The 25,816-nt window shown below is 40.4% G+C and overlaps 1 protein-coding gene across 1 annotated transcript; it reads right to left on the reverse strand.

The window, feature by feature from the left end:
• Window positions 1–4,323: 4,323 nt before the first annotated feature.
• Window positions 4,324–25,341, reverse strand: NLRP9 (NLR family pyrin domain containing 9). Its single transcript, XM_064294293.1, has 8 exons — window positions 25,062–25,341; window positions 21,681–23,223; window positions 19,524–19,682; window positions 18,313–18,480; window positions 11,140–11,310; window positions 9,210–9,380; window positions 5,962–6,132; window positions 4,324–5,312 (listed from the first exon to the last, which is right to left on the reverse strand). Exons 1-8 carry the CDS (start codon window positions 25,339–25,341, stop codon window positions 5,138–5,140), a joined length of 2,838 nt encoding a protein of 945 aa, XP_064150363.1. The 3' UTR covers window positions 4,324–5,137.
• Between the last annotated feature and the right edge of the window lie 475 nt (window positions 25,342–25,816).

Consider the following 25,816-nt stretch of genomic DNA (forward strand, 5'->3'; position numbering starts at 1 on the left):
TTTATGGGTGCATTTAAGCCATTTACATTCAGTGTAATTATTGATAGGTGTGAGTTTAATTGCTGTCATTTTGTAGTGCATTTTTGTGTGTGGTGCTAACATTTCCTTTGCTCCTCTTACTCTCCTGTGCTGAGTACCTGTTGTTTGTGGATTTCTTTTATTTTTGTAGATTTTGTTTTTATTGAGACTTCATGTTTTTCTTCTTTATTTTGATGAGTGGGTTTGTTAACTTTCTTTGTGGTTACCTTGAAATTTTTCCTTATCTACCGAGGTTTGAACCAGTCTATTATTACTTGGTATCGCCTGGCCTCCTTCTCCATTAGAAAGTTCTATACCTACACTGTTTGTTCCCTCTGTTATTGTTCTGACGTTTTTGTCATTTATACATTAACCTCCCTGGTTCCCTGCTGCAATTCTTTTGGTTTTGGATAGTTCTTGAGAGTTCATTTCCTATATTGGTATCCGGCTGGTAAAATCTTGCATCCTAAATTCAGGCTGTGTTCTGATGTTTGTTCTCAGATCAAAGTACTCCCTTTAATAATTCTTATAGGTTTGGTTTGGTTTTTACTTATTCCCTTAAGTTCTGTTTATCTGGAAATGTCCTAATTTCATCATCATATTTGAACAAAAGTTTTGCAGGATATATATTATTTGTGGTTGGCAATTTTTTTCTTTCAAGGTTCTATATATGTCATTCCATTGCCTTCTTACCTCCATGGTTTCTGCCAAATAACCAGGACTTATTGTTTCTCCTCTGTGAGTGACTGTTTTTCTTGAGCTGCTCTCAGGATTTTTTCTTTGTCTTTGATTTTAGCGAGTGTGATTATGATATGTGTTGGTGATTTTCTTTTGTGATCTATTTTATACAGGGTTCATTGAGCTTCTTGGATGGTCAGCTTTTCATCATTCGTAATATTAAGGAAGTTTTCTGTCTCCAATTCTTCATCGATCCTCTCTGTGCTGTTTTCTCTCCCTGTTTTGGAACTCCAACCACACAAATTTTTCCTTTTGATTGTATTCCACATAATTCTCAGGGTTTCCTCATTTTTCTTCATTTTTTCTGATTTTTCCTTGGAGTTGTATCCAAGTGTTTGTCTTCAATTTGACTGATCCTGTCTTCCATCATTTGATTGCAGATTTGTTTTGAACTTTTTTTTTGTTTTTGTTTTATTTGGTTATGTCTGAGGAGGTGGGCTGTGTGTTCTTTATTGTTTTCTTGTCTGTAGTCATGATACTTTTCACCTCCTTGACCAGTATGTGGGGCCAGTCACTGAGCTATGGTGCAGCAGGGCAGGTCCAGCTGAAGTGGAGGGGTTGGGATGGGTTGTTTGTGGCATGTACTAGGGCCGACAGGGTGGGCCAGGAATCAGTGCTGGGCAGGTTCCAGTAGGCCATGCCTGTGCTGCTTGAAGGTGTGATGTCCAGCACACAGTGCAGGTAGGCAGGAAAAAGGGGTAAGGTTATGATGTATGGAGCTAATATGGATATAGAGAAGAGGAGAGAAACAGGAACCAAAACAAACAAGAAACAAAGGGGGAAAAAAGCACAAAGGGAGTTTGCCATTGGAGTGGAGAATTGAGAAACCAAGAAATGGAGAAAAGCAAAAAGAAAAAAAAAAAAGGGGGGGTAAGAAAAATAACTAAATTTGGGGGGGGAGAAAGGAAAAGCCCCCAAGTGTCCCACTGGTGCAGCTGCAAAGACCAGCAAACTCTCCCAGGCTGTGCACTATAGCCTGGCTAAAAGGGATACAGATGTCACACAGCACCAGGTATTCAGGAGACAGGAAAAGAAGGTAAATATAGACAGATGATAACTGAGAAATGAAGACAGAAAGGGGAAAAGAGAAAAGAAAAAAGAAAAAGAAATGCCCCCAGGGATCCCACCTACGCGGCTACACAGATTGGGGGAGTGGCTCCTAAGTGGTGCAATGTACCCTAATGAGACTAAGACAAGTGTATTACTCAGAGAACTTGTCCACAGCCATCCACTAATCTCAGATATGTTTAAGCACATTTTGTTTGGAATAAGCCCATCTGTGTACAAACTGGTACTCTAGTAGCAATACCTTTTGACTTACCCTCTCTCTATATATATATTTCCCTGATTTTGCTCCTCTAGAGAACTCAACCTAAGACAATCTCCAACTCTACCATTCAGACAGTGAGAAATCTGGCTACCACCATCCACCATCCCTTTACTTAATTGTTCAGTTCCAGTATGCATGCATAGTGGTGTCAGAATTGTTAACCTGTACCCTGTGGGGGTGAGGGAAACTTTGTTGAAGACAGTACAATTCTTGTGTAAAGTTTCTTTTGCCTTGAGTTTTACAAACTCCACTCATTCTCAAAATTACTTAGGCCAATAGCTGCTTTCACTAACCCACCTACAGTGAGGTCATTCTATATGTTTGTAATAGTTATTTTGTCACCTTTTCAATATTAATATTTAATATCAAAAAGATGTTAAAATTGTAAACAAAATTCTATTGGAGTTGCATTTACTAGACAATTAGAGATTTGAAAATGTTTTTATTAGACCAGAAAACTGATCCAATCTAAATTTGAACAGTCAAAATAGAAAATGTGAGTGAATGTTAGAACTAGTGATATCAATAAAATCCATAGACACATTATAGTATCAACTTCCAAGTCCAGTTGTCAGAAAATTGTGGTTTCTTCAATCTAAGCTCTTTCACTCCAAAAGATCCACTAAGAAAATAAATCCACACTATCCAAAGTGTTTAGCATTCATTTATTTGTTCTTCTAAATATCTTTGTGAGGTATAATGAGAATTTTAAAGATAAGGGGATAGGGGACTTAGGCAAAAACAAACAGCAAATAAACACTGAATAATACTATACAATCATCTTACTAGAACACAGTGGAGGGGTAGCCCTGATATCACAGTTCCCACTGTCATGATGTGCATTTGAAAGACAGGGTGAGCTAAAAGAAGAAATGACCATTATGACTAGTGAGAAGCCTTTTTTGAGAAGATTACTCCAGGATGTTCCTCAATAGAAGAACACACCACTGATCTCAAACTCATCATCAACCCAAGGTTGATGTATGATGGCCAGATGGGGATTATTCTCTTCCACAGCTGTCAGAAGCAACTGAGTTTCCTCATCAAATGCACATTTATTTAGCCTGGGAAAATAGAAATAATGTTTTCTTTACATGATTTTTGCTTCTCTATATTCCAATGACTACTTTCTCTTCTAGAATGATTAGGAAAATTTTATTGGATTTGAACATAAAGCTCCTTTCTTTCCTACAGACTGGGAACCCTCTGTTTTACACAGTACAGTGAAAGAACCTTATAGGGCATGTGTCAAGAAGTCAAGATTTAAGTTAAAAAAGGTTGAAGTTGGATAAAAATGACAACTTCCATTCATTGGCTGTTTATATGCCCAGGTATACAAATTATTCCATCCTATTTTTTTTTTATACATATCTATACTCAAAAAACCTTAAATAATGTATTATTGATTCTTCTCAAATGTGTAAATAGTATAGTGAAGCCCATGTACCCCTCACCTGGCTTCAACCATTATCAATATTCAGTCTGTCCCATTAATACCCTCTTACGGGTAGATTCGTGTCCCTCCTCCCGCCCCCCGCAAATATGCTCAAATTTTAATCCCTGATACCAGTGAATGTGACCTTATTTGAAAAAGGAGTTTTTGCAGATGGTATTGTTAGGTGCCATTGAGTTGGTTTCAACTCATAGTGACACTATGTACAACAGTATGAAACATTGCCCAGTCCTGCGCCATCCTCACAATTGTTATGCTTGAGCCCATCCTTGCAGCCACTATGTCAATACACTTTGTTAGGGGTCTTATTTTTCATTGACCCTTTACTTTATCAAGCATGATGTCCTTCTCCAGGGGCTGGTCCCTTCTGATAACATGTCCAAAGTATGTGAAACGAAGTCTTGTCATCTTTGCTTCTAATGGGCATCCTGGCTGTTTTTCTTCCAAGACAGATTTGTTTGCTCTTCTGGCGGATGTTATTAGTTAAGCTAAAATGAGGTTATAATGGAGTATGCTGCTGTTAGCTGCTGTTCAGTCAGCCTCTGACTCACGGTGACCGCATATACAACAGAATGAAAGGCTGCTTGGTCCTGCACTATCCCCATGGTTGGTTTCAGATCAGACTTAGGATCCTTAGGGTTTTTGTCAGCTGATTTTCGGAAGTAGATCACCAGGTCTTTCTTATACTGGAATATAGTGAGTCCTAATTTTGTAATCCAGTACGAGTAGTATCCTTATAAGAAGAGACACAGAGACAGACTAGAGGGAAGACAGTCATGTGATGAAGAGGCAGAGATAGGAGTAATGCTGCCACAAGCCAAGGAACATCTGAGGTAACAGTAGCTGGAGGAGTTAAGAAAGGAAGGATCTCCCTGTAGAGTCTTCAGAGACAGCATGGCCCCACTGATACTGTGAGCTCTGTGTGGCCATTGCAATGAATTATCAAACTCAGCAAAGAAGTAGAATACACCGTGTGAGGGACAAATAGTGTCAGAATTGGTAAAAAGGCCTGGTGAGATGAGGTATGTCTGACCTCTGCCTCATAGGAGTCAGCCTTGGGCTGTTGATCTTGATTCTCCTTCGGCCTTGTGAAGTTAGAAGACAGACACCTTCCCTCGCCATTTTTACAGGTGGTTTTGCATACCAGGAGATATCTGACAATGTCTGGAGATGTTTTTGACTGTCATGACTTGAAGGGGTGCTATTGGCACCTAGTGGGTAGACACCAGGGAGGCTGCTCAACATCCTATAATGCACAGAGCAACCCACCAAGACAAAGAATGACCCAGCCCAAATGTCAATTGTGCCAGGGTTGAACTACTCTATAATAGACTAAGGAGTCCTTGGGTAGCACAAGTGGTTAAGCAGTTGACTACTCGCTGAAAGGTTGGCAGTTTGAACCCACCCAGCAGTGCCTCAGAAGACAGGCCTGGCGATCTATTTCTGAAAGGTCACGGCCTTGAAAATACTATGAAGCGGTTTTACCCTGCAACACAGGGTGTCACCACGAGTCGGAGTCAACCTGATGAAAACTAACAACAACATAATAGACTAACCTTGCTATGATGTCATACACTACCATAGGAATCAATGTTCACTCACCCAAGAGTCTGCAGGGCACAGTCCAGTTGGCTCAGTGCCTCACACAGCAACACCACCCCGTCATGGTCAAAGGCATTCCAGTCCAGGTTCAGACTTCTCAGTGTTTTGCAGGCAGTGAGAGCAGAGGCGAGGTCCTCACAGCAGGCAGTGGTGAGACTACATCTTTCTAGCCTGTGATGGGGAAACGCAGCAGAGAAGCAGCCCTGGCTTTGGGCAGGATGGAAGGCAAACCATTGTCCCCACCAACTCTATGCCTCTGAGCAGAAGACTCTGGAGTCTAAGCCAGTTCTCAATGGGGCAATAGTGTCCCCAAGGGACATGTGGCAACGTCTGAAAACATTTGTCGCACCTGGGCGTAAGGTACTGGCATCTTGTGGGTGGAGGCGAGGGATGCTGCTAAACATCCTATAATGCATAGGATGCCCCCCCCCCCAAAAAAGAAAACTATCTGGTCTCAAATGTCAATAGTGCTGAGGTTGAAAAACCTTGGTACAGTGAGACAGCACTTTAAATATTGGAGTATCCCAGGCAGATCTTGTTTTTAAACCTACTTTCCTTTAGCTTTATCCATCCTCCAGCTTTTCCTACCCGTGAAATAGGGAAATCTCTGCACTCAGCTGCTAACGGAAAGGTTAGCAATTCGAACCCACCCAGGGGCTCCATGAAAGAAAGGCTGAATGATCTGCTTCTGTAAAGATTACAGCCAAAAAAACCCTTTGGAGTAGTTCTACTCTGTAACACATGGGGTCGCCATGACTTGGAATTGACTCGAAAGCAACTAAGAACAACAACCCCATAAAGATGACCCATGGGTACTCACCCAAGATTCTGTAATTTACAGTTAGGATGCTTCAAAGCTACACATAACTGTTTGACACCAACATCTAGTATTGTATTGTTCCCAAGTTTCAGGGTCTTTAGTTTTTCATTGCTAATAAGAACGGAGGAAATGTCCTTACAGCAGTCAGCAGTGAGGAAACAATTCGCCAGCCTGGAGGGAAAAATACACACAACCACACACTCAGAGGTCCAATCTTAATGGCTTACTTTGTTTTTACTTGTTCTTTTGAAGCAAGAAACAGGAGATTATGATGATGAGGAAAATGCAATGACTTCTCATTTTGCTCAGAATGAAAGCAAGTTTCTTACAATAACCTGCAGGACTCTAAAAACTCTACCGCCCCCCACCCCCATTACCTATGTTCTTTACCTACTCCACTTGGCTCCAAGCACTCAGGACCCACGTGACTCACTCTCCACCTCCACACCTCTGCTCTGGTTGCTCTCCTGCTTGAAATGCTCCTGCCCCAGACATCAGTGGAGCTACTCCCTCTTCCCTTCAAATCTCTGCACAGATTTCATTTGCTCAGCGAGGCCTACTCTGACTAGTCAGTATAGCATGGCCCATTCCCTCTCCAGCCCTTAGACTAATGATACCCCATAGTGCTATCACCTTCTATCACACACAAACATATATGTACGTATACATATGTATACACTATATATGTGCACACATATATGTGCATATATGTATACGTATGTATACGTTATACGTATACATATTGTGCATGTTGTATCTTGTATATGTACACATGTTGTAAGTGTATATGTGTACATATTGTATGTATATATGTATGTACATGTATGCATGTGTGTGCATGCTATCTGTACGTACATACATATATCACATATGTATATATTATACATGTGTAACCCCAAAAACCCATTGCCATTGAGTCAATTCTGACCCATAGTGGCCCTATAGGACAGAGTAGAACTGCCCCATAGGGTTTCCAAGAAGCGCCTGGTAGATTCAAACTGCTGACCTTTTGGTTAGCAGCTGCAGCTCTTAACGACTACACCACCAGGGTTTCCTATACATGTATAGATGTATTTATATGTGCACATACATGTATATATTTGTGTACATGTATATATGTATATGTTTGTGTTATGTGTAAGTATGTATGTATGTGTATAGGAAGTCCTGGGTGGTGCAAATGATTAAGCACTCAACTGCTAGCCAAAAGGTTGGTGGTTTCTATTCACCCAAAGACACCTCGGAAGACAGCCTTGCGATCTGCTTCTGAAAGGCCACAGCCTCGACAACCCTATGAAGCAGTTCTACTCTGCACACATGGCGTTACCATGTGTCAGAGTCAACTCTACACCTGGAGTCTGGTGGGTAAAGTCCAGAGATGTGGCCAAACATTTTACATTGCACAAGACAGCTTCCCACAACAAAGAATAATCTAGGCCAAAATGTCAATAGTGCTGAGATTGAGAAAACCTGAAATCCACACATATAAGTGCTGCTAACCCAAAAGTCAATGGTTTGAACCAATCAGTGGTTCCATGGGAGAAAAGACCTCAAGATCTGCTCCCATAAAGATCACAGCCTAGGCAGTTCTACTGTCTTACAGGGTCACTATGCGTCAAAATCAACTTGACAGCATACAAGAATAACAACATATACATACTCACAGCCTCACACACATACAGACATGTTATGTGCATCTGCACTCATGCAATGAACATGTACAATATAGTGTTGTATACATGTGTATACACACCCTGACAGAAAGACAGACACAGATACACACACACATACATAAGAATGACACTTCATAAAATAGAATTGATGGGGACAGGGACGTTGGACTATTTTACCAACTTATTGTCCACACCCACAGGAGTTGCCAGTACCTGATAGAAGGAATGAATGATTCTTACGTTATGTCTCATACTGAGTGTTTATTATGGGCCAACCAGAGATAATAGCTCTTTACGTGCATTATTCTAGCTGGTCACCTCAATTCTCTAAGGTCGAGACTATGATTATCCTTGGCTTGCACTTGTGGGGAGGTGAGCCACCTGCACAAGTTCACACAGTCAAGCAGTCACACTCAGGACTCTACTTCAGGCTTTTCTGATGCTAGAGACTCAACTCCACAGTAGCATGGTGGGCTACTCCTGTCCTAAGAATTCTTTAGTTGAGACACAAGATAGACACAGCAATCCTACTCCTCACTATACACCCAGAAGAAGTGACAGCAGGAATGCAAAAAAAAAAAAAAAAAAAAAAAAGACCTGTACACCAATGTTCATTGCAGCACTTTTTACAATAACCAAAAGGTGGAAACAACCAAAATGTCTATCAAGAGATGAATGGATAAATGAAATGTGGTCTATACACACGATGGGATACTACTCATCTATAAAGAGAAATGGAGTCCTGATGCATGCCAACATGCTGAGCAAACTAAAGTCAGTTGCAAAGGATAAATACTGTACCACCTTGCTTATATGAAGTAAGTAAATACATACAAACCAAAGATTATTAGTGGTTACCAAGAATGGGGGGGAAGGGGAAACAGAGGAGTCTTTGCTTGGGAGCATTGAGTTTATGTTAATGGTGGTCCAATTATTTGAAAAATGATAGTGAGAGTGCATGTACACTTTGAAGAATGACCAGTAAATTGTACATGTAGAAATTGAGATGGCCTGTTTTTTTAAGTATATTTTTAACACACACTCACAACACACTCACACACACACTCACCCACACACTCACACTCACCCACACACTCACACTCACCCACACACTCACACACTCACACACTCACCCACACTCACCCACACACTCACACACACACGGCACGCCTACTGAACATTCCCAGAACCAGATACAGTAAACATCTAGCTTGTTTCCGTCCTCACTCCCCGCCTTCCGTCCTCACTCCCCGCCTTCCGTCCTCACTCCCCGCCTTCCGTCCTCACTCCCCGCCTTCCGTCCTCACTCCCCGCCTTCCGTCCTCACTCCCCGCCTTCCGTCCTCACTCCCCGCCTTCCGTCCTCACTCCCCGCCTTCCGTCCTCACTCCCCGCCTTCCGTCCTCACTCCCCGCCTTCCGTCCTCACTCCCCGCCTTCCGTCCTCACTCCCCGCCTTCCGTCCTCACTCCCCGCCTTCCGTCCTCACTCCCCGCCTTCCGTCCTCACTCCCCGCCTTCCGTCCTCAACATCCAAAAAGGAAACCCTGATGTCAAGCAAATCATGGCCAGACCTACCATAACTCCTCTATGTGACAGTATGAGCTCTTCAAGGCTTCACATAAAGAATTCACTCCACTGTCTTCCAAGTTATTTGACCCCAGATCAAGAAGGGTCAGGGACTGGCTATACAAAAGAACTTGGGAGATGTAGTCACAGGAGACAGAGGAGAGACAACAGTAATTTAACCTGCAAAGACAGACACACACAGACACTTGTCAGTATGCTTAACTTTTATATGGAAATATTCTCATGAAGCCACATGCAAACATTTTCAAGTTGTGCCTTATAATCTGCTATCTCAGATTCCTCCTCCCATCATTTCTTCATGTGAGAAAATAAAAAGATTAAAACTTCTAGCAGCTGCAAAATCAGAATAAAAAATCTGAAATACACTGGAGAATTCCTGATTCCGGTTCCAACTCAGATCATCCCAGGCTGGGTGACCTTGAACAAAAATCACCCAGTCTTGTGACATCATGTACTTATGGTTTAATGAGATGTGTTGGACAACATCCTATTTAAAATAACTTTCAATTTTAAAAGTATTCCCTAAAAGTAATTAACAAAACAGTTGCCATCAAATTAACTGACTTGTGGCCAAAGCATGTGTGTCAGAGTAGAACTGCGATCCATAGGGTTTTCAATGGCTGATTTTTCAGAAGTAGATTACAAGGTCTTTCTTTCAGGGTACATCTTGCTGTACTCAGACCTCCAACCTTTGTGTTAGTAGTTGAGCATATTAACCATTTATACTCCCCAGGGACTCCAAAATTAATTTAGTGATTATGAAATTAATTCTTGTATACTTGCCATTGAAAACCTAGAAAATAAAGGGAAGTATAAGAGATAAGTCAAAAGTGGTAGCTAAAGGCTGAATATGGCCCCTGGGTATAGTTTATTTAGCTGATGTCATGTTTTTTATATATTATATATATATACATTAATTTTTTAAATTACCAGTCAACATTTTTAAACCAAAATATTTCGCATATAATTCTATACTTATATAACTACCAGAAGGAATCCCTGGGTGGTGCCCCTGTGGATCACAGTGGTCCCATCCCCAACAGATCATGGGGATGGTACAGAACCAGGAAACATTTCGCTGTGTTGTGTGTGCAGTCATTACAAGTTGGGGGCTGACTCAACAGCAGCTAACAACGATTAGATGTGAGACATCTAAGGGCTTAGTCTTGCATCTCTGAATTCGACTTCATAGCACCTCTGTGGACACCAAGGGTTTGTATTAGGACTTTGAACTTGTTCAAACCTGTTCAGTCATGGCTTATGAAGTAAAACCAGAACAGACTTGATGTTTTACAGTTTGGGTGATGTGGAATGATAACGAGAATAGGAAGAATTGCAGGTCAAAGCCATGGAATGGAAGTCTACAAAGAGGTGTAGTGAGACCTTTCAGGAGCCTGATGTGTGAGACTGGTTTATTGCCAGGACTGTGGAGAGTGGCACACATTTGAAGCGGCATGGCTGGCCACCATCTTTGAGCAGGGCACCACTGTTTCTGACTCTGCTCAAATTTCAAGAGGCAAGAGATTTGGTTGATATGCAACGCCTACACTGTCCTTGTTTTTCTAAAAGGGAGTTTGGAATTCTAGCAGGGCTTCAACCCGTAACATTTCCCATTCTGGTTATCATTCCAGTTCACCCAAATTTTAAAAATTTGGGTCTGTTCCAGTTTTGCTTTCTCAGCCATGACTGAACCAAGGAAGAACCAGTTCAAAGTCCTGGTTTGTACTGGCTCCATTTCACTGATGTGGCAGCTGAGGCATGGAGAGATGACTCGGGTTTGTCTGATTACAGGGCCTGTGCTTTTGAACTCTGTTCTGTCATCTCCCTCAGTGAGCATTTGATGGCCTTGATCATTGATGGATCCATGTACACACTTCTGTATTTTCCCCCAGCGTGTGCTTTCCCCAGATGGACTTACACCAGTGTCTCCAGGGCACAGTTGGGATGCTTCAGGGCATCACACAGCACCATTGTTCCTTCCTCATTCAGGGGATTTTCTGCAAGTGAGAGATGCTTCAGCTTATTGTTGCAGATGAGGACAGAGGCAATATCTTCACAAGCTTCAAGTCGGATGTTACATTTTCCCAACCTACATGGGAGATACATGCTGTGGGATTGGATCGAATGATTAAGGCAGTTTATGCAGGATTGAGTACTCTTGCTTCTAATTCTGCACCCACCAATCCTAGACTTTTTCTTAATATTCAGAGGTTACGCATATGCTTCAAAAGATCCCTTTGAAGTCTTAAAAGTAAAGATGTCACTTTGATGACTAAGGTGCTCCTGACTCATGCCATGGTTTTTTCGATTACCTCATATGCCCGCGAAAGCTGTGCAATAAAGAGAGAAGAAGAGTTGATATGTTTGACCTGTGGTGTTGGTGAAGAATATTAAATATACAATGGACTGCCAGAAGAAGGAACAAATCAGTCTTCCAAGAAATACAACCAGAATGTTCCTTAGAAGCAAGGATGACAAGACTTCAGCTCATTTACATCATGAAAGATCAATTGCTAGAAAAGGACATCAGGTTTGATAAAACAGATGGTCAGCAATAACGAGGGAAACCCTCCATGATGGATTGACACAATACCCTCAACAACACATCAACAATCTTGTGGATGGCACAGGCCAGCATCTTGTTCTGTTACATATAAGGTTACCATGAGTTGGAGCTGACTCGATGACAACTAACGATAATATATAAATTTAAAGATGTAAGTTATAAAATAAAAATTTCAATTAAAAAATATGTAAAAATAAAAGTAAAAAGTATAAATACAATTAATATTATAAATAAAATATAATTAGTTATAAACATAAATATGATGAATAAAATAAGTTATAAAAAATAAAATTACTAAAGGTTAGGATAAAATTTGAACTAAAATTCAAACTAAAAGGGAAATAAAAGTGAACTAAAAATTAAAATTCAAAAATAAAAGTTAAAATGTGAGTTACAAAACATAAATTATAAATTACTTAGCTAACAATTAAGCTAATAACTTAGCTAACATTAAATTAAAACTATATTAAAATATGAATTATAATATACGAATTTTAGATTATAAATAAAATATAAATTATAAATAGATAAAAATGTAAATGAGTTAAAAAAGCTAAAATTTAAAAATTAACTAAACATTAAATTATAAATTAAAACAAAACAAATGATAATGTAAGTGTGAATTATAAATAAAACAAATTTTAAATCATAAATAAAAACAAATAAGTTATAAATATTAAATAAACAAAGTATTAGTTATAAACACAAGTTATTAGTAATAAATAGTGAACATATAAATTATTAGTTTTAAAAATGAGCCTTAGATATTTGGTCCTTAAATATTTAAACTTAAAAATTTAAACTAAGTTTTAGATTAAAACAAAAAATTATAAATTTATATTTGTAAATTATATACTATATATCATTATTATAAACGTGTGTGTATATATATATATAAAAATTGTATCTGTCAAACTCTAATTGTTTATCAGGCATGATAACTGCTGCTATTTTCTCTAACAGTCCATTATTTGTTTCTCTGTTTGCCTTTATCATTTTTTAAAAGCTCTTCACCCTCTTCCTACCCCTTAATCCCCATCATGGTAACCACTAATCTTTTGTCTAGATGAATTTCCCTAATTTAGATATTTCATAGAAGTGGAATCATACAACATTTGCCTTTTGTGTCTGGCTTATATAGCTCAGTCAGCATATACATTCTAGACTCTTTAAAAGGATTAGTGAATCACACAACTCTCCTTATTAATCACTTATTGCCGTCTACTGAATTTAGTACAAAAGCTAAGCAGATGTTTCCCCAATGGGGGGGGGCAGCTTTGTCCCCGAGGGAACATTGGGTACTGTCTGGAGACATTTTAGACTTTTGGGGGACTGTTGAATTTCTCCAGGGAAGGTTTTTCCATATTCACTCCTGGAAACATAAACTAGGAGGCTACCATTTTGAAAGCCAAGGAGGAAAAGACAGCTGAAAGTCTTAATGATTTGGAATTAAGATTTTTCACTCAACACTGAGGTTTTCATTCCTGGTCTCTCAAACTGTTGTCATAACTGGGGGAAGGGATGCCACTGGCATCTAGTCGGAAGAGGCCAGGGATGCTGCTCAACATCCTACAGTGCATAGGAGAGGCCCCCACTACAAAGGATTATCGTTGTTAGTTGCTGTGGAGTTGATTCCAACTCATGGCGACCCCATATGTGCAAAGTAGAACTGCTCCATAGAAGTTTCATGGCTGTGACCTTTCGACTAATAGTTGAATGCTCAACTATTTGCATCATCCAGGGACTTCCCACAATGGATCATTGTTATATATGCCATCAAGCCAATTCTGACTACATCGAAACACTACAGGACAGAATAGAACTGCCCCATAGTGTTTCCTAGGCTGAGATCTTTACAGGAGCAGATCACCAGGTCTTTTCTCCCGCTGAACCCCTGGGCGGGTTCGAACCACAAACTTTTTGGTCAGTAGCCACCAAGCACTTCACCATTGCACCGCCAGGGCTCCTTCACACGAAGGATTATCTGGGCCAAATTTGTCAATAGTGCCGAGGTTGAGAAAGTCTGAGCTGAGTATTAACATGGTTTAAAAGTCACAGGTGGTCAGGGCTATTTATGCCTCTTTCTTCAAATCAGATTCACACAATTCTCCTCCATAGATCCTAGTTACGTGGCTGTCTTCCAATTTCTCCTCTCCATCCTAAGAAAGGTCGATGCACGTGGAAAATTTTTTTTTGTTTTTTTACACATATTGTTTCTCCATTCCGATCATTAGAACAGCTCCTCATGAGTGTGTCTGGGGTCTTAAACGCTAGCACATGGCCATCTAAGACACATCAATTGGCCTCAACCCACCTGGAGCAAAGGAGAATGAAGACCACCAAATACACAAGGTAATTATGAGCCCAAGAGACAGCAAGGGCCATGTAAACCAGAGACTACATCAGCCTGAGACCAGAAGAACTAGATGGTGCCCGGCTACAACCAATGACTGTCCTGACACAGAACACAACAGAGAACCCTGAGGGAGCAGGAGAACAGTGGGATGCAGACCCCAAATTCTCATAAAAAGACCAGACTTAGCGGTCTGACTGAGACTAGAAGGACCCCGGAGGTCATGGTCCCCAGACCTTCTGTGAGCCCAAGACAGGAGTAATTCCCAAAGCCAACTCTTCAGACAGGAATTGGACTGGACTATGGAATAGAAAACGATACTGGTGAGGAGTGAGCTTCTTGGATCAAGTAGATACCTGAGGCTATGTGGGCAGCTCCTGTCTAGATGGGAGATGAGAGGGCAGAGGGGGTCAGAAGCTCGTCAAATGGACATGAAAACAGAGAGTGGAAGGAAGGAGTGTACTCTCTCATTATGGGAAGAGCAACTAGGAGTATAGCAAGTTGTATATAAATTTTTGTATGAGAGACTGACTTGATTTGCAAACTTTCACTTAAAGCACAATAAAAATTAAACAAAAACAGCTCCTCATCCTACAAGTCTCCATTTAAATGCTTTCACTTATATAACCTCCCTCATCTGAAGCCATTTTTCCTGCTGAGAATTTCTTGTCATAGTTACCATCAATATACAGGCAGAAGATATGTGCTGGTATCAAGTGAGAATCTCTGTGCCTCAAAGTTAGGGGGGAAAAAGTCTAGACATTCTCTTTTACAAGAAACAAACCAGTTGCCATCAAGCTGATTCCAAATGTTGCAGAGTAGAACTGTGCTCCACAGGGTTTACAAGACTATGACCTTTCAGAAGCAGATTGCCAGACCTTTCTTTTGAGGTGCCTCTGGGTAGGTTTGAACTATCAACCTTTCAGTTAGTAGTCAAGCACTTAACTGTTTCACCACTCAGACTCTTAATATATGTAAAATGCATTATCAGGGCCTCACATATGGCAGCTCATTTCTTGAGTTTAAAGAGAACTCAGTGGCAACAGAATTAATACCCTTTAAAATTAATATCTAGGAAAAACATGGAAGTAGAAGATTCTTTTGCAATTTACCATTTAGAAAATTGAGTTGAGGAGTTACTGGAAAGTGTGAGGGAGATTTCACAAGAAATACAAAAAAATTAGATCAAGGAAATAAACAGGGCAAATAAAAACAAGGAAAAACAAACATTCAAGGAAAAAAACCCATAGTGTCATTCTTGACTTAGCCATGAAACATTTATAATAAATAACAGTGATGATGATAATGACAATATTGAATGTGATTTTAATCTGAAGTAAAAATAACTTGTTTCAGAAAAATGAACGTGATATTGTGGAAGCCAATTTCATATCTACCATGTGAAAGAATCTAGATAATTTCAAAGAGGTAGATCAAGAAATACAAGTTATAAACACTTTCAGACTATGGAGATAAACATCACACAAAACCTAAAATTGTTATCACTTGCAGGGAGTGGGATTGTATAGTAGGAAGTCTAGAACAGGTTTCTACTGGTTTAAAAATAAGCCTCTTGATAGTTTTTTTTTTTTTTTTAAGTACCAAAAAAAAAAAAACCCCATTGCTGTCAGGTTGATTGATTCATACCAACCCCATTAGGCATAAAGTGCTTCCAGTGCTGCATCCATTTGTTGAAACATCTCAGTTGGTATTCTGTCAATTCCTGGAGGCTTGTTTTTCACCAGTGTCTTCAGTACGGCTTCGACCTCCTCCAATACCATTGGTTCTTGATCATATGCTACCTCCTGCAATGGTTGAATGTCAACCAATTCTTTTTGGTACAGTGACTCTGTATTCCTTTCATCTCCTTTTGATGCTTCCTGCATCGTTTAATATTTTCCCCTTCAATATTGCAACTGGAGACTTGAATTTTTTCTTCAGTTCTTTCAGCTTGAGAAATGCTGAGCATGTTCTTCCCTTTTGGTTTTCTATCTCCAGATCTTTGTACATTTCATTATAATACTTTGTCTTCTCCAGCCATCCTTTGAGATCTTCCGTTCAGTTCTTTGAGAATATCCCACCTGAATTTAGAGACCACCTGAAGAATAGATATGATGCATTGAACACTAATGACTGAAGACTAGACGAGTTGTGGGATGACATCAAGGACATAATACATACAGAAACCAAGAGGTGATTAAAAAGACAGGAAAGGAACAGAAGACTAAAATGGATGTCAGAAGAGACTCTGAAAGTTGCTCTTGAATGTAGAGTGGCTAAGACAAAGGAAGATATAATGAAGTCAAGGAACCCTAAAGATTACAGCCTAGAAGACCTTAAGGGGCAGTTCTAATCTGTCATGTAGGGTCAGTATGACTCAAAAATTGACTTGGTGGCACCTAAACAGTGGTTAAGAGCTTGGTTGCTAACCAAAAGGTCAGCAGTTTGAATCTACCATCTGCTCCTTGGAAACCCTATGGGGCAGTTCTACTGTCCTTTAGGGTTGCTATGAGTCAGAATCAACTCCATGGCAAAGGGTTTGGTTTGGTTTATGTTAACAACAACAACATATAAATCTACTAGTCATAACAACAACATGTAAATCTACAAGTCATACTTGCAATTGTAACTGAAAAGAATAGACGTTGGCCTGAGAAAGAGAGGTACACATTTTCTGAAGGGTGTAACAAGTTGATTTTGTTTATTGTTACCTCAGTTAATTTCCTTTGTTCTTTCTGCTGAAAAAGATATTTAGCCTGCCTAGAGATTACCTAATTAGGCCAGGGGCAACCCTAATAATTTTCTACAGGAAGAAATGTCTTTAGGGAAGTCTCTTTCCCTTTGGCCTCAGTGTTGTCATCTGTCATATTAGGAAAATTACATGTGATAGTTAACATGCTTTCTAGTTTTATGTTTTTGCAGTTGTCTTAAGGAAAAAAAAAACCAACCACCTGTCCACCCAGCAATCCCAATCCTAGGTATACGCCCAGAAGAAGTGAAGGTAGGAAAGCAAACAGATACTTGTACACCAATGTTCACTGCAGCACTTCCATTGCAGTGGAAATAATCTAAAGCAACAAATGAATGGGTAAACAAAATGTGGTATATACGCACAATGGAATATTACTCAGCCATAAAAAGGACTGAAGTCTTGATGCATGCCCTAACACGGATGAATCTTGCAAACATCATGCTCAGCAAAATAAGTCAGTCACAAAAGGACAAATACTGCATGATCTCACTGATATGAAATAAGAAAACATATAGAAACCAAAGATTATTAGTGGCTGTTAGGGGTAGGAGGGAAGGAAGAAGGGGGGATTTTTGCCTGGGGAACACTGAATTTATGTTAATGGTGGTGGAATGGTTTAGAAAAAGATAGTGAGAATGGATGAACAACTTGAAGAATGTAATCAATGTCACTGAATTGCACATATAGGAATTGTTGAGATGGTGTATATTTTGTTATGTATGTTTTCACCACAATAAAAAATAAACAACAACAAAACCCAAGGGAGTTGAGGGAAGAACGAAGAAATGTCAGGTGTTTATGAGAGAATTTAAAGGAGGAATCACTGGGTGACGCATATGGTTAACTTGACCAACTGCTAACGAAAGGTTGGCAGTTTGTGTCCGCTCAGAGGCACCTTGGAAGAAAGGTCTGATTTCTGAGAAATCAGCCACTGAAAATCCTATGTAGCACAAATTCTACTCTGACACACTCATGGGGTCATCATGAGTTGAAATAGACTCAGTGGCAACTGATAATTAAAGTGAGTACTTACTCTTTAGAATTCATCCTCTCTTTACTATGTTGTCTGGAGATGCTGAGATTCACTTATGAAAAATACAACATACAAAGGCTGACGCAAAGGACCTCTAGGGAAGAAAATGGACATTGGAAAATCTACATTGGAAAAAAATAGTCCCTGGTTGGCACAAATGGTTAAGCACTCAAGTAGCAGCTGACAGGTTAGCAGTTTAAACCCACCCAGAGGTGCCTCAGAAGAAAGGCCTGGCGATCTGCTTCTGAAAAGTCATAGCCTTTGAAAACCCTATGGAGTAGTTCTGCTGTACACACATGGGGTCACCACGAATAGGAATTGACTAGACAGCAACTAACAACACCACTGGAAAAAAATACTGTTTGCCCAGACATCAAAGAGACTTACATTAGCTTCTCAATGTTGCACGTTGGACGCTTTAGCATCCTACTTAGCTGCCTGACTGCAGCGTAAGAGAGGCTAGTGTCATATAGGTTCAGGTATGTCAGATGGGGATTATGAAGAATGGCCTTGAAGAAGTCTGGACTATCTCCAATGTCAGACACACAATGAAACCTGCAGAAGATAAGGAAATATTGGGAATTGTGCAACGAAGTCTGAGCACAAAACAAGAACATCTCTTTAACAATTCCTTCTGCCTCTCTTGCTTAGCCTCACAACACTGTTTTCTACCTGGTGACTCCTACCCATACGTTATTTCTCTCAATTAGCAGTACAAACCCAGCCAGAGGCACCTTGAGAGAGGCCTGGAAATCTACTTCTGAAAATAAGCCATTGAAAACCCTATGGATCACAGCTCTCCTCTGACACACGTGGGGTCTCCATGAGTTGGAGTCAACTGCAATGGCACAAGACAATAAGATTGTTGTGAGGATTAAATGAAAATGAAGGAAATAATGCGCATCAAGCAAACAGCTCTGTGTTAAAGAAGTGTTTTATAGATGCTTCCTATTTCCTGCATTTTTATTATTTTTCTTATTACAATTTTAAGGTTATTCTCTCATCTGTCTTTAGTACATTTCTTCTTTCTTTATCTGGGAAACATCTCCTGTTAAATTCCAAGCAAATGTCACCTACTACCAAAACTGCTCCCTTTTCAGCTCTCCAACCACATTTTACTTTACGTGTCAATACACTTAATGCATGGGGGCAGTGGCAGGGTTCAGTGGTAGAATTCTTGCCTTCCATGCAGGAGACTTGGGTTCAATTCCCAGTCAATGCTCCTCATGCATAGCCACCGTTCATCTGTCAGTGGAGGCTTGCGTGTTGCTATGATGCTAGACAGGTTTCAGCAGAGCTTCCAGGCTAAGACAGACCAGGAAGAAAGGCTTGGCAATCTACTTCCAAAAATATGTCAGTGAAAGCCCTGGCGATCACAACAGCCCGATCTGTGATTGACACAGGACCGAGCAGAGTTTTGTTGTGTGTGGAGTCCACCATGAGTTAGAGACTGACTGGGAAGCAGCTAATAACACTTACTGATGGATAGGATTGTAGTTCTATGTTTATGTTCATCGATCTTCTCCCAAAAGGCCAGAATAGAGAGACAGAGACTGCTAATTCCAAGGGATTAAAGAAGAGGTTAGTATCAAACTCACAAGAGCCTTTGGAGTTTACAAGTGGGCTGTGCCATTGCTTTACAAAGAATCACCAGGGAGTCATAGCTGAGGTGACAATTGTCCAACTCAAACACCTTCAGGTTCTTGTTGGTGCTGAACACTGAGCAAAGGTTCTGCCAAGAGATGAGCTTCCAGTCCCTGGGAAGAACAAAGACATGATTTTCTAGGGACTCAATTCAGTCCAAGACATTTTCAAAACTAGGAGAATGCTACTCCTAAATCCCCTAAAGCTGACAAACGCCAGCCCTGAAGAGGGAGATGTTCATCAGGTAAACTGAGCCAATATGTCATAGTGGCCAAGAATGTGGACTCTGGGGCCAGAGTCATTGAGATCAAATCCTGATTGAAACACTTATTAGCTATGTGACCTTGGGCAAGCTCTTCAATCTTGTTCTGCCTCCTCTTCCAAGTTAGAATAAAACCAGTTGTTGTGGAGTTGACTCCAACTCATGGTGACGCCATGTGTGTCAGAGTAGAACTGTGTTCCGTAAGGTTTTCAATGGCTGATTATTCAGAAATAGATCACCAGGCCTTTCATTTGAGGCACTTCTGGATGGACTTGAACCCCCAAACTTTCTGTTAGCAGCTGCGTCCTTAACCATTCGCACCACCCAGGGATTAATCTGTCCTTAGTATGCTTCCTCTTTCTTTATCTGGGAAACGTCTACTATTGATCCATTAAATTCCAAGCAAATGATACCTACTACCAGGACTGCCCTGTTTTCAACTCTCCAACCACATTTTACTTTATATGTCAATACACTTAATTCATGGGGCCAGTGGATAAGTCCATTGTTATGAGGTTAAGAGTTAATCTTTTTTGATCTGTTGGTATGAGATTAAGAGTTAACATTCATTTTTGATCAAGGACTCAATGGATCTTGATCTAGATGGATCCTGATCAAAAGGAGGAAAAACATGAACAGAATTTCAAATTCATATGGAAACCAGGCTTACTGGACCCATTGAGACTGGGAGAATCCCCAAATCTAATTCCCAGAAATAATCTTTAAACCTTGTACTGAAACTATCCCATGATACCACTGTTAAACTAAAGACAGTTTAGCCCAATCAACAAAGAATGTTTGCCTCCAGCATAGTGCTTTTACAAAGAATTACCTATGTGAGTGTAAACTGACCACAGTTAATCTAAAGCACAGATGAGAACTTTAAGGGGCAGAGAGCCTAAATTAATGATGAAACAATATGGGTAGAGACAAAATCGTGGTACAATGTGAAGTACGTAACCAATGTTATTAAACTGTTCATGCAGAAATTATGAGTGTATGTTTCGTTGCATATATTGTCACCAAAAATAAATATTATTTTTAAAAAGTTAATATTTGGTGATCCCTCAGTGCATGGTGAACTGCATCCAACTGTATCCGGAAAGTGTTCTGTTCAAAAAAGTGGTGGGTATTTGAGAACTAAGCAATGAGCTGGTCATGTGAACCTAATGGCTATGGAATAAAAAAACGTACCCACTCCCCACTTATCGGTGATCTCGTTTCCCAACATTTCACATTTACAACAGCAAAAAAATCTACTATCCAAGTATTCCGCCCATTGGCAATGTATGTCTGGCAGTAATGAATGTCAAGGTATGAGGGGAAGAGTAACACTGCCTGTGATGGTTAAGGTTATGGCTGGGCCAAGATTCTCAGTAGATCAGCATTTAATGTAATAATGCAATCTGGCAGTTATGTAATGTTGCAGTCATTCTCTATTTTTGTGATCTGATGTGGTTATCTTCCATCTTTGCACAACGCCAGTTTTCACATAACAACCTGGTCTTTGGAAGCTAACCACATTGATAAGTAAGGAGTGGCTGTACAAGCACGTCAACTATAAAACTTTCCTGCCTTTCAACCTCACATTGGCCCTATGAGGTAGGTAAGATTTTCTCTCTCCTGCTACAGAAGGAAGAACTCTGAAAAGTTGAGTTACTGCCTGTAGTAACATAGCTAGCCATCGGTAGCACCAGAGCTCAAAACAAAGTCTCTCTGACTACAAAAGTCATACACTTATGCACAAAGGCATAATGATCCATCAGATAGCCATGGCAATTGGAACAAGCTACAAGTATGGTGGCGGGGAGGGGGGGTTGGGTTGCATAAGGTTAATAGATGTACTCACCTTGAGATGAATTCAGAGTCATCTGAAAAGACATTTTCTATACCCAGTACAAGTCTCTGCAACTTTCGGCAATGTTCTAGGCAGTATGAAGTTATTATCAATTCCTCTGTGTTGCTAATATAAACGATAACTTCTTCAAAGAAATCCATTACTTGTGCTGCAAATTCTTTTTCCCTGGTTTCATATATGCCATTGAACAATTCCTGGAAATCCAGCTCTGTCTCATTGGATCCATATTGACTTACACTTTTTAGACACTGAATTATTTCCTGCTTTATCTCTTTTGACAGTTGGAAACCAGTGGATATTTCCAGCATTTTAGTTATTTTTTCTGTTGAAAGTCCAAACAAAAATAGCCCCATGTGGGACAGGCAGAGTTCAATTTGGCTGAGACCTGTTGCGACAAACTGGGTGATGCTGCCAATGATTGGGTTAGAGTTGTCTTTGGGTTGTTTTAGCAAATAAAACATGGCTGCATAGAACTCTTGGACATGCCTATGGATAAAGGTAATGCGGTCACCATTCCTTCGGAGAAGGTTCATTCCCAACCACCTCCAGACATCAGATTCAGAGAGTCCATTGCTCCTGAAATCCCCATGGCAAAACAGGTATGTCCGAGTCCATATTCCCTCTGCTGCCAGAGAGCACAGGCCTTTTAGTTGGGCTCTGTTCTCACCTCCTGCTTTTACTGCATTTATAAAAAAGGATGCGTACAAAAAGGTAGAGCTCTGGCAAACAATATTAAGATCTTCTCCCCTCTCCAGCTGCCATTTCATACAACAGCAAACTAACCAGCACAGAAGGGGATTTTGGCACACAGAAAACAGGGATCCATCGTTTCTCACAAAACTGAAGGCTTTCATGGCTTTATTCTTTTCATGGAAAAAGTGAGAGCAATAGAGCTTCCTTTCATGCTCAGAGAATCCTGAGACAACTATGTATTTTGGGTGCTGCAACAAGAAATAATGTTTTTGCATACCCATAGGCCCTAATGCAATAAGCAGAGAAGACTCTGGAAGCATTTTTTTCTGCAGCAAACTGCTCAGGATAATCTGTATTGGCTGCTGCTGCCTCCAGTCATTGCACGTGTTATCCTTAAGCCTCAAGTTAAATTTCAATTCCTCAAAGCCATCCATGATGAACAGGATGTGCTGTGGCTGGGAAAAGATGTCTTTAATTGGCTCTGAAGATTCAGGCCAGTCTCTAGAAATTAGCTCAACTAAGCTTGTCTCTGTAACACAGTTCATTTCACAGGCACTGAGGAAGAAAACAAATGTGAATCTGCCCTTCCAGAAGTTTCCTTCTGCCCATTCCAACATCACTTTTCTCAAAAGGGTGGTTTTCCCAGTTCCTTCCGAACCTTTTAGGACCACTGTGGGGGAGCCCTCACTTGTCTCCTTAGAAGTATATGCATTGTTCAGTTCTTCATACTCCTTCTTTATGGTTTCTCTATAGAAAGAGTCAGGGACTTGTAGACAAGTTTCCTTTTCCCATATAAGTTGGAACTTTTCCTTCATGTGCTTTTTGTATGGGTTTATCTCATCTGAACCAATGAGGACAGAATATAAGACAATTAAAACATTGCAGGTATACATTTACACTCCTCAAAATGACTCCTAGGAATTTACTTGAATGTATGTACAAAGGCTAATGTATGTCCATGGATAATTAGGCTAATTAGTTTTGTTAGGACAATACCAAACCAAACCAGTTGCTGTCAAGTCCATTCCGACTCATGGTAACCCCATGTGTGTCAAAGTAGAACTGTGCTCCATAAAGTTTTCATGGCTGTGACCTTTCAGAAGTAGATTGGTAGGCCTTTCTTCCGATGTGCCTCTGGGTGGACTTGAACCATCAACCTTTTTGTTAACAACCTTTTGATTAGCAGCTGAGTGTGTTAATCATTTGTACCACCAATGGACACCTGTCAGGACAATAATTTATTTGATATCGTGGATTTGGAAGCATGTGACCAACATTGGAAGGCTCCTACACACATAGTTACAGGCTATATTAAGTATGAATACTTGGGAATAGTGTTTTAAACTGAAATGGGATGGTGTTACCTTCCCATTAGAAAAGCCATTTGTTGATGTTAGCTGCATCAAGTCAGTCCTGATTCTTGGTGACCCATGCACAACAGGATCAGACCATTGTGATCCATAGGGTTTTCACTGGTGATTTTTGGAAGATTGGTCTGGAAGCTCTTCTGAACCCCATTCAACATCATAGCAACATGCAAACCTCCACTGACAGAGAGGCTGTTGTTGTGCATGAGGTGTATTAGCCAGGAATTGAGCCTTGGTCTCATTCATGGAAGATGAGAATTCTACCACTGAACCACCACAACACTGCCATTTGCTCAGGGAAGACCAGGAGTTAGGGCTAAGAAAGGTATTATTGATACCTTCTCTTTCATCTTCTTAACTCATTAAGATTCATTCTATTTCCACTTTACAAATAAGGTTGAAAGAACTGAGTTGATTTGGACTAATGAATAAATATTAGGGTCAGTTGTCTATTCCATATCTGTTTGACTTGAAAGTATAAGGTCCAGCTAACTTCTGTCACACCACGTTGATTAGTTAATTTCAGAAATATGCCCTTCAGCCGTCATTATTTTAACCATCCCTAGTTATGTATCTTCCATGCTCACGGCAACACATTAGAGAAGGTAAAAATTACAAATATCGACAGGACCCATAACCTGCCCTGAAGAAATGTACACAACAGTAGGTGAGATAAGACAGGTTATAAAGGACCAGGTACGTTGTAACAAGTGCCTGGAAATGCACCTAAGGAAGAATGGACCTGGAGACACAATGGTTAAGTGCTTGGCTGCTAACCAAAAGGTTGGCATTTCAAAACCACCCAGAGGTGGCTTGGAAGAAAGACCTGGTGATCTGCTTCTGTAAAGACTGCAGCCAAGAAAACCCTATCGGGAAGTTCTTCTCTGTCACATGGGGTCATCCTGAGTTGGAATCAACTCAATGGCACCCAACGACAACATGTACCTAGTTCCTTGCACATGTCAGGTTAAAAGGATGGGCAACTACAATCATGGGACTTCATCTCAGAAGACTTTGTGATGCAGGCACTAACACCAAGTCACCTCCTGGAGCAGAACAGTGGGGAGACACCACTTAGATCAGCAGTTTGGGTCAGGACACTACTGATCCCAAGTCCATCACTAACCCGTGGATGACCAGAGGTGGCTTGTAACTCTTCTACCATCTCTAAGGCTCACATTGGCCCACAACACATACTCAGCTGTGGGTGGATACAGTCACCCACTAAACAATGATATTTTCTTCATTAACAGAAGCTCCCAAGTAAGCCAACCTTCCCATACGGGTTCCCACCCTTGCATCCCACACTCACGCCTAATCTCTTCCTGAGCCTTCTTCCAGAGGTCTCTCCGATTGATCTGTAGAAAAATGCTCAGCGTCACCTCCCATGCCTGTTTTCCTGGGTAGTATTTGTCCAATAACTTTGCTAGATCTTCTCTTGAAGCCTTCTTTAGCTCAGTCCGGGGAATGGGCTTGAGTTCATATTTCAGAGGTTCTCGCAGGAGAAGCTCCTTAAATTTCCAGAACTCTTCCTTTCTGAGTTCCTCCAGGTACCACAACAAGCCAAAGTCGGAAAAAAAAGATTCGGCCATCTTGTTCCAGGATTGTGAGTTCAGAATTCTCCAGAAGAAAAATCTTCAGAAACAAGGAATAAGTGAGATCTGGACGGAAACAATATGATTACAGAGTTAAATCTCAGCAGTATAAAGTGGCTAAAAAATATTGAGATCATATATTTCTTGCTTCATATATATCTGGAAAGCTTCGCCTAAGGGAAGTTTCACCCTTTCTCAACTTTACATAACACATAGGAAAAGGAGAATACCTGTGAATTCAGTGGTAGTGAGTAACGATGTAGTGAATGCTAAACTAGATGTCAGGGGGAACTGTAATTACCTAAAACTATAAGGCTTTGAGGTTTATCAGTGGGGCCAAGTAAGGAAATTTTAGGATATTTCTATCCTTGTGCCCTTCACTGTGTACATTTGCAGAGATTAAGGCCACTCATAAGAACAGTTGACTATTGGCTTTGTGTTATGGTGGGAGCTTCTATCTAAAGTTCAAAAG

The sequence above is a fragment of the Loxodonta africana genome, chromosome 11 (assembly GCF_030014295.1).
Source record: "Loxodonta africana isolate mLoxAfr1 chromosome 11, mLoxAfr1.hap2, whole genome shotgun sequence".
NCBI lineage: Eukaryota > Metazoa > Chordata > Mammalia > Proboscidea > Elephantidae > Loxodonta > Loxodonta africana.

Bases quoted from the DNA above. Each gene is read 5' to 3' on its own strand.
- NLRP9 (XM_064294293.1), bottom strand. From the start codon at position 25,341: ATGGCCGAATCTTTTTTTTCCGACTTTGGCTTGTTGTGGTACCTGGAG. The intron at 18,481-19,523 runs GTGAGTTTGATA...TATCTTCTGCAG, and splicing joins TGTAAACTCCAAAGGCTCTT to GTTTCATTGTGTGTCTGACA. The intron at 6,133-9,209 runs GTAGGTCTGGCC...TTTTCCCTCCAG, and splicing joins TGTCACATAGAGGAGTTATG to GCTGGCGAATTGTTTCCTCA.